Here is a 19,025-nt window from a genome sequence, read left to right as displayed (position 1 = left end):
AAAACATTCTTATGTAAATCAAGCAATTCTATCTCATTTCGTATCACATTAATTCCAAAAAAAGTAGATTCATAACAATAACACTTTAAATCAGTTTATTATGAAAAAGTTTATTTTCTAAACTGTTTTAAAATGCATTCTGTCTATGGCCATAAAATGTTAACGGAACATTCGATTAAAGTTAAAATTCACTTTATCCATTAGACTAATATAACAAGAAGTTCCAATCTATCTCTCGTTAAGCGGTGTCTTGAATATTGTGTAAAAGTACTTCAGATATTTGTGGAAAATTTATAGAAAAAACTTAAAATCTGACAAGTTCACTAAGTTGATAAGACACAAAATTAATCATCAGAAAAAGAAAGAGACAAGTTGACAGCCATATACTTTTTGACAAGAAAATGGGATTGAAGCCGTGTGTGAAATTGGAGCCGCTTCCCTTCCCAAAGCTAGTGTAGGTGGAAGATTTCTAAAGATTTGGATCAACAGAGTACTGTATTTGACATTTCAACCGATAGTCAATCATGAAATCTCTGTCTCAATATTATATGGCCTAAGTATTGTTATCTAACAGAAACAAAATAATCGATTCAAATTTGGCTTTGGATAGTGAATGCGATCGATGACTTTCATTGTACAAAATAGCTTCGATAAGTTTGATATTTCTTTCTTTACTATTTTTAATGATTGTATATTACTTAAATGCATTGATTTCTTTCCATGCCAAAAAATATTACACCTATAAACTTTTCTGCCATCCTATTTATTTAGACAAGATCTCCCAAACCATAATGGCTAGAGTAATAGCGTTTAACTAGGTTGTTAAGGAAACGAGATCTACTTCTCATTCAAATTAGCCGGAACGACAACGGCAGAGAATGAAACTTTTGTTTTCCTATATTCCAAAAATGCGAGAACACAACAGTGAATTCATCTAACCCTCCGAGAGATTAACGAGATCTTGTAGAGCGCAAGATCTGTTCAATTATTTTTCATTTTCTTATTTCACATCACCGACAAAGCGCTTTAATATCAATAGCTCTCTACTTCAACAATAGTAATTTGCATTTCTCCAAAGAGAGGAAGGATATTGGAATAGTTTAGCTAAAGTTTAATAGATTTGGCGATAAATTTGACATCTTAGTGGTTTAAGCCAATATCGTCGTATAAATTTCTGTTATTGGTCAAGAAATCAATGAAGTCGTACTTACTCCCTCTGCTGTGCTGACTAACTATTGGCGAGCTCCCGAGATCTTCCAAAATCTTCCGCGATCTTGTAGGCATGTCGGGAAGAAGTGGCATTGCAGGAGTTGGATCTGTCTCCGTCGGTGTCTCCGTATCTGTTGTCATTGGTGAAAAATCGGACATTGGATCGAACGGGACGGAAAGATGAAGATCTGGTGGCGTTCTCGTGCCCTGGAACGTAGAAGCAATTCTCGCAATGCTCTTGTCTTCCGCTGTGTTGTCGGGAAACTGGGGAGAAGGACTGATCAAATCGCTATACCAACCCTTCGTGGAAGAACTGTAGTCGTACCTGAAATAATGACATCACCGTAATCTTCGCTCGATTAACCGATGAAATGCTACATTAAATCATTGATAAGTAAGAAAAAAAATTAGGTAGATAGGGACAACTTTCCATAAAGTTTTAAACGTAATTAACTACCTACAATTATTAAGAGGTAGATAATTACACTATAATTATTTTTATCTTACACTAAGTAAATGAGGAATAATGCGACGTCTTTAAATTTGTCTTCCATGTTAAATATAGTAAAAATAATTTTCTAACTCATTAATTTGTGAATATAGCTTTAAAATATGTCTAATTAACTTATATAATTTTAATAAATAAAATCTTACCTCAGAATAATTTATTAAATTGCAGAAAATGAGAATTGTCTCTCCAATAATTATTCTAAAAAGTCTTTTAGTTTTTCTTTTTGAAAAGTTTTCTCAAATATTTTAAAGAAATTTAATACATTTATAATTAATCAAAAAATTTCCTTATTTTGTGTATTCTTTTAACACAATTTTCTTTTCTATTTATTTATATATATACATTAAATTCCATCTTTTTCGTTTTTGTAACAAACCAGGCAATAAATCTTTTAATTTAAAACGATTTAACAATTGTTCGAATTTGCCTGAAAGCTATTTTAAATTCTTAATGGATTTATTAAGTTTTTTATTCTTCATCCTCATTATCTTTGCATACAAAATTAGAATTTTTTACGATCTTATCAAAGATAACATCATCAATCGAGAATTTTATAATCTAGAAATAATCGAATTCTGAAAATTCTTTTAAAATTTAGTCAAAACGATTATTTTTTTTAATTTTTTGTACAAAAATGTATATAATTTTGTTTAAAACTTTATTTTAAATGGAAAGAAAAGAAGAAAATCATTCATTTATAAAATTCTAAAAGATTTTTAACGCACAGGTTTAATTATTTAAGGAAATATCTTTACCAAATTTTAAAAATGATGTCCTAATAATTAATTTAAAATGAATTCTAATAATTAAAATATATTTTATTACAATTTTTAATTATTAATAAACTTTTATAATTAAGAGCTTAAATAATTCATTCAATATAAAATACGTCTTATTTTTATATTGTGTTTTTATATAAGGCTAGTCTGTGTATTTTTAAAGCATAAAAATAGTACTCGATAGTATTAGAAGTTCTATATAGAATGCAATACAAGAATATCGTTCCTCGCTCATGGTTTATTGCGTTTTAATATATATAAGAAGCAGTGCTTTAAGGTAGATTTGTCCAGAACTTTTGCATTGAAGCAATATTATCCAATATTGAATGGATCAAAATTCTAGTAGGAAATGCCTTCTCATATACAGTAATACATTCCATATGATTCCTTTACTTGAATAGTATTTCTTGAATTTTTAGCCGTACATTTTACTGTGAAAGCATACACGAGTGATTGATTTAACGTGTGATTATCGATTATTATTGTGTTAAATAAATAAATTAAAAAGTCTTAAGATCCAGATAGCATTCTTTTGTGAAATATAAAATAAATTCAATTTAATACAATATGTTATACAGTAGTTATTTTTGAAGCGCATTCTGCTTCAAGTAAATGTTTTTTTTAAAAAAAACTATTAAATAAACCTTAATTAATAATAAATTAACTGATATTAACATTAATTGTGATAAAAATATTCAAAATATATTATATTTCAATGGAAATTAACAAACGTATTTAATAAACGTAAACGTATTGTTATGCGCATTATAAATGAATACGCTCGATCGCAAATATAAGAAAATTGTTGTAAAGTAGAATTATCTTAAGCAAAATTAGTTTTGCTTGTAAAATTCCAAAGTAATCGAATCCGCTTGACTGACCTGCAGCTCCAACACGGATCAATCGATGCCACTAAGTTCACTTCTCTTCCACACGTTGTATCTCTTTTTTATACCCCAATACAAAACTATGTATAACGAGAAAAAGGAAAAGCGAGAAGATACTAAACATTAGACAAAAAATAAATAAAGTAGGGACTAAAAGAAAACTGTGTTGAATCACTTCAACGACAGTAGAATGTTTAATGACTTATTTCTCGTAGGGAAACCTTAAAAATTTATCTCGATCGATGTGTAATGTTTGATCATTTAAAAAAAACACCCCCTACAACATTCATTTTTCATTTATATGGCTATTTTGAGAAGAAATGATGTATATTTTGTTGCGTATTACTACTATTCGAAAATGTATATTTGTGAATAGTTAATAACGATCTAGTAAGAAAGAGTCTTATGCAGGAATGGAAAATGAATAAACAGAATACTTTTCCGTTTATAATAAATTTATTTCTCGTATTTTACAAAAAGAAATATATATATATATATTAAGATGAATAGGAAAAGAATAACTTTCATGATGATTATCTATATTTTTTACGTTTGTATGTAGAATATTTTTAAAAGATGACATTAATAAAAGTAAGAGAAGTTTCATATCGAATTTTGAAGAGTAATATACTGACATCTATTATTATTCATTGAAATTCGATAAAATTATTCAAAAGTAGATTTTTGTAGAGAATTAATTCTTATTGCGATTATTCGTCAAAATTGAATATTAGATGGGTGGTGGAATAAAAAATGGTTATTTTATGATCGATCCAAATAATCGGTAGTGAAGTTGCGTAGAATGAACATTAATGTCAAGCAAGGCATATGCAAACAGATGCCTATTCGAAATTGAAAAATACGACGATAGAAATGCAGTACATCTGCATTCAAAGACTACACCATTAACGATTGCTGTCAAAAGCTTCGTTATTAATAAAAGCGTGGTTCTTTTGGGCCATCTCATTAACATAAACGATATTCTGAAAGTTTTCCTTTCTAAAAAACTGAATTTATCTTCTCTAGAACGCACCTGCATTAGATTTATTTTAAGTTCTACATTTTAAAACTTAAATCTAAAATTCTTAAAAGCATTCTGCTCTGTCTCTTTCCTTTCTATCTGTTCCCTTTCTACTTTTTATAGATTATTCTAAAATCCATTTATGACATCCTTCCAGACCTCTATCAAAGTTAAAACATTTTACTATTACATTAGTTCCTTTAATCAGTCGTTTTATTACTTTTAAATTAAATGTAGAGATGAAATAATTTTCTAACCTGGATCGTGGAGGAGTTGGATAGTTGGAAGGAGCTGTGGTGTACATGAAACCAGGTTTGTTGCCGTATGTTTCGTAGCCTAGTCTTCTGGGATAGGACCCATATACGTCCCTCTTGAGAATCTCATCTATGGCCTGAAGTACGCTACTAGATCCGGTTGATGTATATCCTTCGGCAATATTTCTAGAGAGTGAATCCCCATAACCCACGTGGTCCAACGTTGCTGACGAAACTCCATATGGTGCTACAATAAAATACAAAATATTCCCTTGTAGGAAATGACAATATATGCTTTTATTACATGAATTTTCGCCTTGATTGCCAAATTATTAGTAAATTAATTAATTTTTAAAACTCTAATTAATAAAAACTTGTATTTTAAAGGTTAATCTTTAAAATGTTTTAAAAATATAAAATTTTATTTGACACTCAAAGCGTAAATACATGTTTAGGTTTTTATAATTAAAAGACGAACTTGACGCAAGCATTTTTTAAAATAATTCTAATTAACACGAGCTCCATTTCCCCTAAAAAATCTACAATTTTATTATCTAGTAAAATAAATTTATAAGCTACGTCTACGATACGTATAACTTCATTACGTAATTTGTGATTCGATTAAAATAAAGATTTTAGTAATAAATCTTAAAAAGAAAATAGTATAGTTGTAGTTTTAAATTGATCTATGTGACTACTAGGCTACAAGATAAAGTTTGTAAGAAAGAAAATCAAATCGACTGTAGAAAGTAAATCGATCTATGTACATTATGCTATATTTGAAATCGTCCTATTTTGTATAATAGAGGCTGCCATGTGTATCGTGAGGCCTTCACAGTCGCCACGAACACGCCAAGAACAGATAGACAGGCAGGGATACGTGTGGTTTCCATCCACTTCTTGACATGAGGACGTCATTTTTGAACATAAACATTCAACCATCCACTTCGTCCTTCATTGATATATTCTTTCCATCGAATCAATAACTACTTTAAACTAATAGGCACAAATAAATAAATACATAAATTATGGAAGCTACATATGTCATCACGATCACATAAATGGTCTCAATTACAAACATAGGGTTCAAGACATATAAATCCATATATTCCCAATAATAAATCTTCTATAATTGTCATCATTTAAACAGCGCAGTTCTATTAGAAATAACTACTTTTTTATTTTTAGAAACACGGAAAATATTTATAATAATTTTAATATTTATTCAGAATTTTTTAATTCCATTTTAAAATATCCAAAATTTTTAATAAGCTTTAGAAGAACTTGAAACACAAGGTATTAACGCTTGGAAATGGTAATATAACTTTAATTTCTGAACTTTAAATTGAAAATACAATTATAGAGATTAATATTTCTAGCATTTCAATTTTATTTGAATTAACTTTTTAATAATTATTCGAAAATTTTTTGATTCATTCCTATTTGGAACTGGTAGCAATCGAATAAAACTTTATAAAAGAAAGTTTAAGTTTTTTCTAATAATTTATTTGCTAAATTAAACTTTAATTAAAATTTGAATTTATATTAACAAGCCATTAATAATTTTGAAAAAAAAATGAAGTCCGAATGCCTCGACAAACATGGAAATCATACGTTATCCAGCCTTTTCACATCTATAAACGCAAACGACATGAAACGAGACGGGACATAACAGAACCGACGCGATCGTATATCATCCTATAACCCAGCTAGCACAAGAAATGGCGAATTTATGCAGCGCCAATAATTATGCAGCTGAAGCATGAGGAATACATTTCGCTCCGATTCTGAACACAAAACATCTAGTGAGGGTGGAGAATTAAATAATAGGATCCTCTTCAGGGAAACAATCACACACACGCCACACATAATACACGACTTGGGCCAACACCTCTTCTTTCCGAACCATCTCGCATTCTCGCCAATTTGTACAGTTCCTCGTGCAGCCTAGCATTTTCTTGTATCTGATGTCTGCGCCTCGCTATCTCCGCCTTGATTTTAGCCTTCCTTTTCTCCCGAGACGTCTGGTCGTCCTCATCTTCCGATACGTAAGGCGATGGATGCCAGGACCTTGGCTTACGTGGCTTTCTGTCTTTTCTCTTCTTCCTGTCGGAGCCGAGCATATAGAACGAGCTGCTTCTGTCCCATGGATCGAATCCCATTCGCAAGGAGGGTGGAGTATACAGGGAACCATCGCTAGGTCTACGATACCTGGTTGAAATAAACATTGATTACAAAATTTAAATTGTTCGTTATTGTATCAATGTTTGAAAATTCACCTCATAAGTTCTCGAGCATATCTTCTGTAATAATCATCAGAATCATCCATTAAAGTGCTTTCTCTTATCGGAAACCTAGAATCTATATCTTCTCCGAATCGGATGTCGGATAGCGAAGAACCTCTTTGATAGAATTTACTAGCTAATCCGCTTCCTAAACTTCCTCCATATCTTGAAGATCTAAGTAAACTGTCTCCTCCCAATCTATCATCGATGGATTCGAATTCGAATGACTTGAATGGCTGTCCGGTTTGAGGTTTCAAATAAGAAGATGCACCAAGATCAAATTCCGAATCACGATCTTCCTTGATAGGTGAGAAAAGTGGTACCTTTGGATCCGAAGCGTGTCTTCTATGTCTTGTTCTTCTCGGAGATGGTTGTGGAGAACTTCTTGGGGAAGTTTGTCGTCTAGTTGAAGTCGGCAGAAGCAGCGCCGTCGGCGTGGAGCTGTGCAACATCTTTCGATGCGAGGCAAAAGTGTCGTAACGATCCTCGGGCCAAGAGTGGGACAATAGGGACGACAGATCTGTTTCGCTACGACGATAGTAAGGGTCCCTGCCCAAAATTCTCCTGCGGTCCTCAGTGACAGATTTCAGCTCCTCACGAAGCTGCTGCTTCAGTGACTTAATATAAGACGGCAACTTTGTGCCCGTTAAACTGCTAGCATCTCTTAAGTATGAAGAGAGATTATGAGGAGCGCTTAAGTCTCTTCTTCCCATCAGACTCGACCCTTCGGTCATGCTAGAAGGTCTTGTTGATGAGATCATTTGAAGATAACTTTCACTAGCACTAGGTCGAGGTGATGTTGACAAGACATCGCTGAGGCAGGTAGGTATCATAGTTACTCCGCTATCCAGGGAAGATGTTCTAAACGGTGATTTAGTGCGTTCGGATTGAGGTAAGGGCGTTGCACCACTCGATAAGGTCCGGATCCTATCCTTAGCTCTCCTACTAGGTATAGGTGATGGCTCCTGATCTTGTGGTAGTGGTGGCAATTTTCTCCTTATCTTCCCAGTCTTCAGGCTATCCGCCTCACTCAGAGTATCCGAAGAATCGCCCTAACAAAAGTAAAAGTGTTTATATTATTAAAAAATAATTTTTAAAAATAATAAAAATTCCCAATTAACTTATGATTAAGCATAACTGAAACATAGAGCCACCACAGATACAAAAGCAATACTTAGAAAAAAGGCAAGAAGCAGTGAAAGCAAGGAAAGATCAAGAGGAAGATGAAGTGATGAGATTAACCCGTGGGGACTGGGATTTGGTTATTAGAGGAACAGGAGCACACAACACGAATCCAGCAACCCATCGCCGATAGTGTCCACTTATTGAAGGATCCCTGCCAAAATGTCCCACATAAACTTCGCTACACATATTTCTACCCTCACACTGTTTTTAGCCTTACTGTACCTTGTCCCTTGGAGTACTTGGTGTCTGGGGTGTCACGGGTGTCACTGACTTTCCATATCCAGGCACTGGTGAAGTTCCTCCAATATTTGGGGTCCTAGAACCAACCCGTGCTCCATAATCTTCATGGCTCGTACTTATTGATGAATGTATTTGCGCCTGTAAATATTGGGCATTGGGCTGTGGTGTGAGGGATGAGGATGCCACAGTGGCCGTTACGACTGTTGTGATCGGAAGGGCTGAGGTAAGGATTGTAGCTGCAGTGGTACCGGATCCAGTGATTACGTACTGTTTGCCCGGGTCTCCCAAACTTAATTGCTGGATCCATGATTGGTCGGTCGACAGAGCAGCTGTTACTTGTTGCGGTTGATTTAGGATAGAAGTACCCACATCTGCCCTTGGGGTAGCGGAAGATATTATCGACCTTTGAGATGGAATGCTCGAAGTTGTTGCTACTGAAATTCCTTGAGATTGAGTAGTTGTTTGTCTACTTTGAGACTGAGGTTTGCTCCGTGGTGCCTGAGCAGCCATTGCAACTGCTGCCTGCATTTGTTCCATTGTTGGTTGAGGAAGACGGCGATGGATCCTTCTTGGTGTTGTCTGCTGTTGAGATTGTTGTTGCAACTGCTGCGACGATACTTGTTGCTGAAGTTGTTGCTGCTGAAGTTGTTGGATTTGTTGCTGTTGTTGTTGCTGCTGTTGCTGCTGTTGCTGTTGCTGTTGTTGCTGAGCCATCAACTGTTGTTGTTGTTGCCACTGCGGCTGCTGTATTTGTTGATATTGAGATTGCTGTTGTTGCCATTGTTGCTGCTGCTCCTGTTGTTGCTGATATTGCTGATATTGCTGTTGAATGATATTCTGATTTTGATCCATTGGTATATCTGTAGAAATTATGCCTTGTATTTGGGATGAAGGAATTGTTGATTCAGATATTGCCACTGATCTAGCCTGAGCGTCATCAATGGGAGATGTGCTTGAAAGACCCATTGCTTTATTAAAATCAGCTAGCATACCTGATATAGTTCCGCTTGTAGCACGTGGTATGTTAGCCTGCACAATTGGTCTGCCCATATCTTCATCCTCTACTTTCTTTCGAAACTTCTCCATTAATTCTTGTTCCGCTGCTTCAATCGAAGGCGAGACATCCATAATCGGTGATAAATCCGTAACTGGGGACCAATCTTGAGGTTCGGGTTTTGCTTTTTGTTTCTTTTGTGGTTGTAAATCGATGTTATTTGGCTTCTGTTTGGGCGATTGTTGACCCACCCTTTGCTGCTGTATTTGTTGTTGTTGTTGTGTGGTTGGAGCTGTTTGTTGTGGTTGTTGTTGTTGCTGTTGAGGTTGCTGTTGCTGCTGCTGAAAAGCTTGGTTAATCGACATCAAAGGCACTGTCCTCGGAATGGCAGTGCTACTAGTCGTTTTTTTAGTATCTGTGATTAAAGTAGTAACATTATTAACTTGGTTAAAATTCGTAGTTTGGACTACACCAGTTAGCCTTTGCTGTACACCCATCTTTGATTGTACTGTTGATGGTATGGTTGCAGAAGTAGAAACTGGTTTAGATATATCAGTGGCATTAACCCCTCTTTGATAACCTACATCTCCTGCTAAACCCACTTGCTGAACTTGAGAAAGAGCTCTGTTTTTATCATCTGTAACAGATACCTGGATGATTTGCTGGCCTGAAGAAAGAGTCCGCTGATACGCTTGACCTACACCTGAAAAAACAAGTATCTATCATGTAGTTATTCAATTTTTTGAACTATAAGTAAAAAAAGGATAACAAAAATCAGTGAAACGATTCAAATTTTCAAATTAATATTACAATTTTTCTATGTTTAAATTTTAATGATCTACATAAAAATTTATTTTATTTATTCGAAATAAATCATTTTAGTTTTTAATTAATTAATTTTAAAAATTCAATTCTGTTAATATTTACTATAATTATTTACATTACTTCCAGCGGTATGTTTATCTTTTCATTTCTAATTTTTTGTTTTTTTTTGCCTTATTTCTTACACACTATTATTTTCATTACAGTTAAGTTTTTATTTATAGGATTGGTGAAGGTATAGAATAACAAAATAGGTACACACAATCCATCAACACACCACTGTTAAAAAGCGTTTAAAAATTAATATAATTGAAAACTAAAAGAAAATATGCAATCTTGCAAAGAAGACGGTAAAGACATGATAGAGATAGAATATCCATGCAAAGAGAAAAAAGAAAAAGTCCCACCTGCGACTCTTCGCACCAACATATAGGGTGGCGGAGACCAAGAGGAAGAGGAAAACCATCTTTGGCTGATGGCGTTTTAAGGATTCAAAATCGCGAAGGACCCAAAAAATTGTAAAAAAATACATTCGGGAGGGAAAATAATCTGATGCCAACAGCCATAAGATGGATTTAACGTCTGTCTACGGGTATCCTAAATTTTGTGGCATTCAGTGACTCCATCCTACAATTTGGTCTAAAATTAGTCACGAAGCTATTCTGGAGAGATTAATGTTAAACAATTTGATTATATTTTATTAATCTATTAAACTATGATAATTGATTAGAATATAACATTAAAAATGTTTGGAAGAAAATTGAATTTCTTTCTATATTGGAACTTAAGCCATATAACGTTTTAATAATCTTATGAATAACTAAAGTATTTTTTAAAGGCAGAAGATTTTAAATTATATCTTTTGCAAGATATTCATTAATAATTTCTTGAAATTTTAATTATTATTTTAGTGATATTCTTTTTATCATACATTCCATTAAAATTATATTCAGACAAAAATTATTGTAATTTTTTTTATTATCGAAAAAATAAATAGTATATAAAATTCCTAGACATAAAATGGATATATTTGTTTGCAAATCTAGCAGTTTTGGAAATATGTTGGACAGGCCTTTTCTTTTACGTGTCAAAGCTGTAAATAATATCCAACTTTCGATTACGGAAAGAAAAAGTAAAGAAACATTGACTACATCGAGGCTGGGCCAATGACCTCCATATTACAGTGCCTAACGACAAAATCGATTGGACCAGTCACCAGAATACCACAACTGGGAAGTAAGTGCTGAGGATATGCTGTTTAAATGTACTAAAAGCTGTTGAATTCATCTCCTATATTAAATTAAGAATATCTGGAAGTTTTTCACTTTAAAGAATGATAATAATTCCGAGTTGTGTTATTAAGTTCCATCGTTTCCTTAAATTCGATTGGCCAGATATGATATTTATATATCGTTAAACTTCCTCAGCAGTTACTCACAGAGGCGCTGATAGGCTACATCTCCGAACCCACACCTAAATATAAAATGAAGTGGAGGCCCAGAGGCTGTATTTTTCTATCTGTGCCCCCGTTATACCCGGATCGCGGCATTTTGCCACACCACCTTTTTAATCTCTCTTTTTACCTCTCCAGCGTATCAGAGACGAAGCTGTGTCCGAATTCAGATCGGTACCGTGAAGTGTCTTGTGTTCTGTCCCCGGTGGGGAGGGTTCGTCTTCTTCGAGAATAGTATACACATCACCAGGACTTCTGTCGTAATAAGGAATAGTTTGCAGTACGCAAGGCGTTATTTCCAGTTCTTCTTCGTCGCTGTCTTCGTCTTCTTCGTTCTCCCCTACCTTATGATAATCTTCATCGTATTCTTCGCATTCTTCGACCCTCCTCCATCCTTCGTCCAACTTGTCTACTCCATTATCATTGAGATCGAGCTTATTACCACTTTGTTTGTCGCGCGATACTCCGCCTCCCTCAATATTTTGACCGTCATGAGTAACTACAGAGTCTACTGCTGGAGGTGCGGGATACTCACGTGACTTGGCATCCTCCCTTCGTCCTGCTTCGGCCATCTGGTGGAAAGAAAAAAAAATAGGAAAGTAGGCGCAATAGTGCTACTCTAATATCTAAAATTGTCAACAGATTTTGAAAACTATTTTTAAAACTAATAATGTTTGTTTGTAAATCATGATAAATTCACAGTTTACAGCGAAATTTACTATTTTCAAGTGTAAATTAAAATTATATTTGTATAATTTATAGATACTAAGCTGAGTGTCTCGTAAATGAGTGCATTGCTCCCTGTTATGTCAAAGGGTGCTTTATTTTTACATCGCATTAAACAGCGATGACACAATGATAAAATGATTTAACTGTTTCCATTTATCATTTTTAATTTTAAAAAAATTCAGAAAAAACATTATCGACAAAGAAACATTATTAGTCAAATTCTTTAAAGTTTAAATTTTAAAACATTACTTTTAAAAATTACATTAAAATTATTAGAAATCTTTAAATTATATTCTAAATTTAAATTATTATATTAAAAGAAATAAAATTTAGATTTGTTATTAATTTAATTGATTTTTATTCATGAAATAAATTTTTATAATTTTTCCTTACATATTTTACAGCGTAAAATTATTTCTAAACCGTTCCACCAGTGTAAAAGATAGAACAGTAAAGAAAGTGTTAATGTGTCCACCAGAAAAAAAATTCTCTGGAAGTATAGAGGATAGAGACGATATCTTTTCTATTATTTATGATATTGTTAATGAGGTTTAGGTAACGTATGTGCTGCATTAATGCTCAACCAGCTACTTTCTTGATTATCTGTAATAGGGGAATCGATCATTTCATTTTTATCCGTTAATAACGATAAAAGCATTTTTTTTAATCAAATGAGTAGAAGATTGAATAAATATTTCAAGTGATATTATTTTTTGATTTGATATTGTATCTATATTTATTTATTTCACTATTGCTAGGCAGTTACTTCAGCAAATAAAATATTGATATATACGGTATTTCTTTTCTATTTCGAAAACATTTTATCAAATTAAAAATAATGTTTTCTATTTTTGTCTTTTATTTTTAAAAATATCTTTATATTATTGCTTACATCAATAATACTCTGATTAAAGAACAACATTATATAGTTGCTGAATTAACAAGGATATTCGTTAAAAAATGGAGATAATGAATTATTCGCACAATTTATTTCGTTAAAAGAGCAGAATTAATGCTTGAATTCTTTATTCTGATGGCAAGGTGAAAATTTTGATCTTCCTTCTGCATTTTTAATTAGATTTCTGCTTATTTATTTCCACAAATTTTGGTGTATTAATTAAATTATAACGCGTTGGCGAATTTCGTGATTAAGACGAAAAACAATTATGAATGAAGTAGAATCGTTAAATACGCAGAAATCATTAAACATTTTTATAAATTATATATTCGTTTATATATCATCATTTTGTTAAAATTTATTATATAAAACAGGCCTCGTAGTACTGTAATCAGATTAATTTATTAGTTTTTTTGGCATTTATTAAGCATTTTTATTCTTTTTTAAAAGTTTAAAACGTTTTATAACATTCAAAATAATATAATATTTAAAATTTTTAAATTATTTTTTAAAAAATAAAAAATAATTTAAAATTTTATTAGTTTTTAGACTGAAAATCTTAATTCCTTCAAACGAAACATTCACTTCTATGAGCAAGTTCAAAATTTTGTTTAATTTAATATTAATCACATACCTTAAAACTATTTAATATTGTTTAATTGGATATAAAAAGTTGAAAATGAATCTACTAATATAATCATTTCGTATTTCAGTAGACGAATTTTGTCATTTTTCCTGGTACATCAGAATCTTTAGATATAAGAGAACATTAAGAGCAATTATGCAATCTGAACGATATTCATAATGTATAGAATAATGACTAGAGTTTGATTAGTAACGATCCAATAGTTAAATCATTATTGAGAAAGTTTATGTTATTTATAATAATAATTACTTTGAGATAAAATTAATAATTGTATTTTCTATATCTTTCATTACCAAACACATTTGTTGCTACGCTGATATATTACTTACAAACTCTTACAGTTCGCATATTAATGTTGAACATGAAATTCGAAGGGGGAAATATAATATTATTTCTCTCTTCTTTCTGAATTGGGTTTCTAGCACAATAAATAAATATTTCTCTTCGGAAATCATCGAACTTAACGTATAATGTTCGAGATCGTCTCGAACAAAATTGATCACGTAGTCAGTAATGCCTCAAAGGCACCGTTTGCCTGCTTCAGTTAGATGGAGAGCCATTGAGAAACTTGAAACTGTACGAAGTAAGCTTTAGGTCTAGTTATTACATAAATTCATCTTACAAGCTAATAGAATAATTTTCTTCTTGTGTAACGCCAAAGGTAAAATAAAAAGTTTATTTTTCATATTTCGCAGTAATTTAAATAATTAATATTAAAATTCTTACAATTTCTAATTTTAACACTGATATTTGTATATTATAAATAAGTTAAATGAGAAATCTATAGGCCTAAATAATGTAATTATATCTTTATAATATTGTATTACATCATTTGGAAATGTGTTTGATCATTTTTTGATGCAATAGCTCTTCTAGAATTTAATTATTAATAAAAATTTTAGATAAAATAGGAAAACATATATTCGAAAGTTTAATCAACTTTTTAGCACGATTGGTATGGGAAAAAGGCCCTCTTAGTGCTCACAGCATGGAATAGCCATATGGGCACTAACGAGTAAGAGCACTTTTTCCGTACTCATCGTGGGTTCGGATCAGGCCCACAATGGAGACAACTGAGTGGAGAAAGACAAAGCTCGATATATCAGAGATAAAGTGCCCCAAAACGGTAGGCTGACACCTTAAAACCTCTCTGCCATCCGGCTGTCAAGTTTCATTAATTAAGTAAAATCTATATAAAAATAATTGTAGTTTAGGGCCTTTAGGCATGTTTTCTAAGATAAAGAGTAGACAGGCCAGTCTACATTATCAGTAATGATATTCTGTTTATATTTTCTTTATTGAAGATGTAATGGATGATGTTCTCATTCGTTCGATAATATGTATATATAAAACTTAAAGCTATTGAAACTTACATTAGATTTTGGCCAGAAAAATGAATTACCATATTTAAAGAAATTATGATAAGTGAACAATTTTACTTGGTATTATTAAAAATTAGAATTCGAAAATAAATTGGTCTGATCTATTTTTATTTGTAAGATTTCAGTAGAATTAGAAAATTTGCATTTTTATCCAACAAGCTGCATTAAAGCTGCTTATTAAAAATTCACATCTAGCGATTTGCCAATTATTTTATATCTCACAATATTAAAGCATGTAATATTCATAAAATTTTTATTGAAAATTATTTGAAATATTTGGAGATGATTAAAATATAAATTTATGAAATACAGAAGTTATTAAGAACTGAAATCAAACAGCTAAATACCGGGTTTTTTTAATTTTTAGTTTTATTTTTCAGAGAAAAATATATGAAAAATTTTATAAAATTTTCATAAATCTTAAACCATTAGTTTTAGATTTACAAAATATTCAAAACACGAACAAAATGATAGGAGTATAAAAAGTAATATTGAAAAACTAATTTTTAATTTTTGTATTATAAGAATTTGTTCAATGGTTTTTCTACTATTGAAACTATATTAATAAAATATATTATGTTATAAATCTATGCAAATTCACAATAATCGCGATATAACCCCGAACGGATGGCCAAGGTTGTTAAGGAGTCAGCTTACCGCTCTAAGGGACCCGGAATCGAATTCGAGAAGCCAAAATCGAAAATTTTGGGGGGTCGTCTATCCCAAATATGTCGAGATCCATTCCTCACCATCCGGCTACATCCCATTGTGGTCCTGGCCGAACCTACGATGGGCCTGAAAAAAGGCCCTGTTAGTGCCCACAGGGGGAAAGACTCAGGAAAAAACACTATAAATAAATATTCCGTAGTTATATTCTGCATTTTATTTTTTATTTTTTTATTTTTATGAGAAGTTATGATGCTACTTTTTATACTCGAAATTTTATTTTACAAGTAATAGGCCTACAAAAATATACTTTTTAACTTCTTTTCTTAAAAGTTATTAAAAATATAATAATAAATATCGATCGATTGATTTATAATTTATAAATAAAATTTATTAATTTTTGAAACGAAATTAAAATTGTTTATTTTTAAATTTGTTTTATGATAATGAAGGGAGTGAAATGTTCCTAACAAGTCCTTAAATATACTTTAATGGTCTCTGTCAAACGAAAAGAGACTTTTTTTTTACTACAAATGACATTAAATTTAATTTAAATTTAAAGTTATAAGTGTCATTCGAGAATTTAAATGTAATACCTTAATTAAATTAGTTATTTCGATTAAAATATAATTGATGCATTAACATTTCCCCAATTTCGAACTGTATCGAAAATTATATTTTACACGAAAATTGACTTTAGAATAAGCCTTTTAGTCTAGAAAAAAAATAGAATATATCTTATAAAATCTATTTTCATATTAAATATCTCTGGTCCTCTAAAATCCATTTTTTGTCTCTTATGTATTCAGTAATCTTGCATCAACAGAATATAAATCAAATAAAAAATTTATAATGTAAAATTTAGAAATTTTAATACAAAATATAAACAAGCTTCTAATTTTTGAACTTTTATTTAAATTTATCCTGCGGCTATTCGTTGACATTTGATGAATATTTATATTTTAAATCAAAGTTTACGTTTCGCTGTTTGATCTGTACCTAAAATATTCAAAGATGTTTATATTTTTTCTATGAAGTCAATGCAATTTATGATAGAAATTTTATTTAAAAATCATTGGTGTTGAAATGATAAAAAATTTAGTAACACAAAATGTGTTAAAATATATATTTTATATTAATATTGAGAATGTATACAGTATAAAAGCGAATTTTAATATATTATTTAAGTCAATGCTTTATTCTATTTTATATCTCATATTCACATACACTTAAAGTGAACAAATATGATTCATTAAATATTCAGTAGCGCCTATAGCTTTATAGTGTAATAAAAAAATAATAATAATTTCGAGATTTTCAACAAAATTTAAATGTTAAGACGTTTCAAAATATTTATTATACTTTAATAATATATACATATGGGCTTATATGTTTTACTATAATTCCTATTTCGAGTAATTCTATCAATATAATTTTACTAAGCCCAGACTAAATCTGTTTTTGATTTTGCCGTAGTAAATAATATAACGTTTTAATAAAGCAATAAATAGTAAATATACAGAAAAATTTGTCATAAAATCCCAATAAAATTATTTTATAAATGTTCAAGTGTAATTTTTAAACTTAAAGAATGCACTATACGTTTAAAAACGATACAAAATTTAGAAATTTTAATTCAAAACACAAGTTTCTAACTTCTGAATTTTTGTTTTACATTTATCCTGCATCTATTCATTGACATTTGATGAATATTTATATTTTAAATGAAGTTTAAGCTCTACTCTTTGATCTGTACCTAAACTATTTAACGATGTTTATATATTTTATGAAGTCAGTTACAACTGATAAAGGATCAGCTAAATTATCTGTTTTAAATTGCATAAGGAACAATAATGCAGCTTTCTTTAATATTATAAGTATTTTACTTAAAAATTTCTATGCCCCTTAAATTTGTTTAATTTATTAAAATTGTGTTTTTGCTGTATTTCCTCCCCCCTTTTTTGAAATAAAGACTACAAATTTCACTATGACAAAAAACCACACCCAACTGTAAACGATATAAAAACTTACCCAACGACCTTCTAGATTCATCCTACCTTATCTTGTGACATCACGTCTGTTCCCGCGTAATATCCGCTTCCGGTTATACTTTGAGACGACGTTCGTTGTTCCATGATAGGCTGACCAGAATAAGTCTGTTGCATGCCCATGGATCGACCACCAAGTTGTATTACTGATGTTTGTTGTTGCTGCTGTTGTATTCTGGCCGCTTCTAGATCTCCGTTCATCCTTGTTCTTTCTAGTTGTCTCAACTGTTGTTCGTGTATTTTTGCTGTTTGTGCGGCATATGGTTGCTTTCTTTTGGTGCATTCTGCGCAAATCCATGATGGCCTCTGAAAATCGCATGAAATATTTATTTATTTCACAATAAATAATAGACATATTTAGTTCTCAAAATCAAAAACCCGAAATTCCAAAAATTTATATCGTTAAATTATTTATCTATAAATAGAATTTTTTTTAATTTAAAATTTCTGAAAAACATATTTTATTTTACACTACAGTAATTAATCATTTCAAAATTCCTAAATGCTCATTGGAGTATCGTTTATAGATAAGTGTAAGTTGATTTTTTCCATACATCACTTAAGAAACGATGATAATATCCCAACTAATCTATCAGAATTTATGATGCTATAAATAAAATTTACTTAAATTTAATTATTTCTAAGAAATAATAAACTACAATAAATCTTGAAATTTGTTGCAAAATATTCCATTAAATTTCTAAATATATAATAAATTCATGATTATTAATCAAAATATGATGACGAAGATAACATTATTTTCAAATAAGGAATATGTAATGACGTTTACTGTTAATAATAAACTTTCATTAATCCGAGGAGGCTTAAAGCTTCTGTTCCTTTGGGTTGGTATTTTGCTTTTACGTAAAGAAAGCAGCAAATTTATGCATTGGCATAATTTTACTTTCTTCTATTCTTTTATCTAACTTCAAAGAATTATAGGAATTTACTCAAAGGATTTATAGTTTCAAAATGAAAGAAGAACCGCAGTACAAAAGTAGATAGAAATTACAACT

The 19,025-nt window shown here is 31.0% G+C and overlaps 1 protein-coding gene across 7 annotated transcripts in view; it reads right to left on the bottom strand.

Annotated features, from left to right (window-relative positions):
• Positions 1-19,025, bottom strand: part of LOC136977913 (uncharacterized) — a 105,971-nt gene that overhangs the window by 23,636 nt on the left and 63,310 nt on the right. For 4 of the 7 annotated variants that reach the window (XR_010881146.1, XM_067273513.1, XM_067273514.1 and 1 more), the window contains exons 3-9: positions 18,019-18,315; positions 11,771-12,212; positions 8,354-10,068; positions 6,941-7,998; positions 6,553-6,872; positions 4,665-4,908; positions 1,212-1,534 (exon numbers count right to left, since the gene is read on the bottom strand). Coding sequence is in view for 6 of the 7 variants with exons in the window: in XM_067273513.1 (XP_067129614.1) it covers positions 1,212-1,534; positions 4,665-4,908; positions 6,553-6,872; positions 6,941-7,998; positions 8,354-10,068; positions 11,771-12,212; positions 18,019-18,315 (4,399 nt within the window). In the remaining variant the exon portion in view is untranslated. The remainder of the gene's footprint in view (positions 1-1,211; positions 1,535-4,664; positions 4,909-6,552; positions 6,873-6,940; positions 7,999-8,353; positions 10,069-11,770; positions 12,213-18,018; positions 18,316-19,025) is intronic. The other 3 variants (XM_067273509.1, XM_067273511.1, XM_067273512.1) reach the window with 3 other exon arrangements.

The sequence above is a fragment of the Centruroides vittatus genome, unplaced genomic scaffold (genome assembly GCF_030686945.1).
Source record: "Centruroides vittatus isolate TY-2023 unplaced genomic scaffold, ASM3068694v2 contig_482, whole genome shotgun sequence".
NCBI classification, from domain to species: Eukaryota; Metazoa; Arthropoda; class Arachnida; order Scorpiones; family Buthidae; genus Centruroides; species Centruroides vittatus.
The sequence above is the reverse complement of the archived record's forward strand: the minus strand, read 5'-3'. Positions and strand labels throughout refer to the sequence as shown.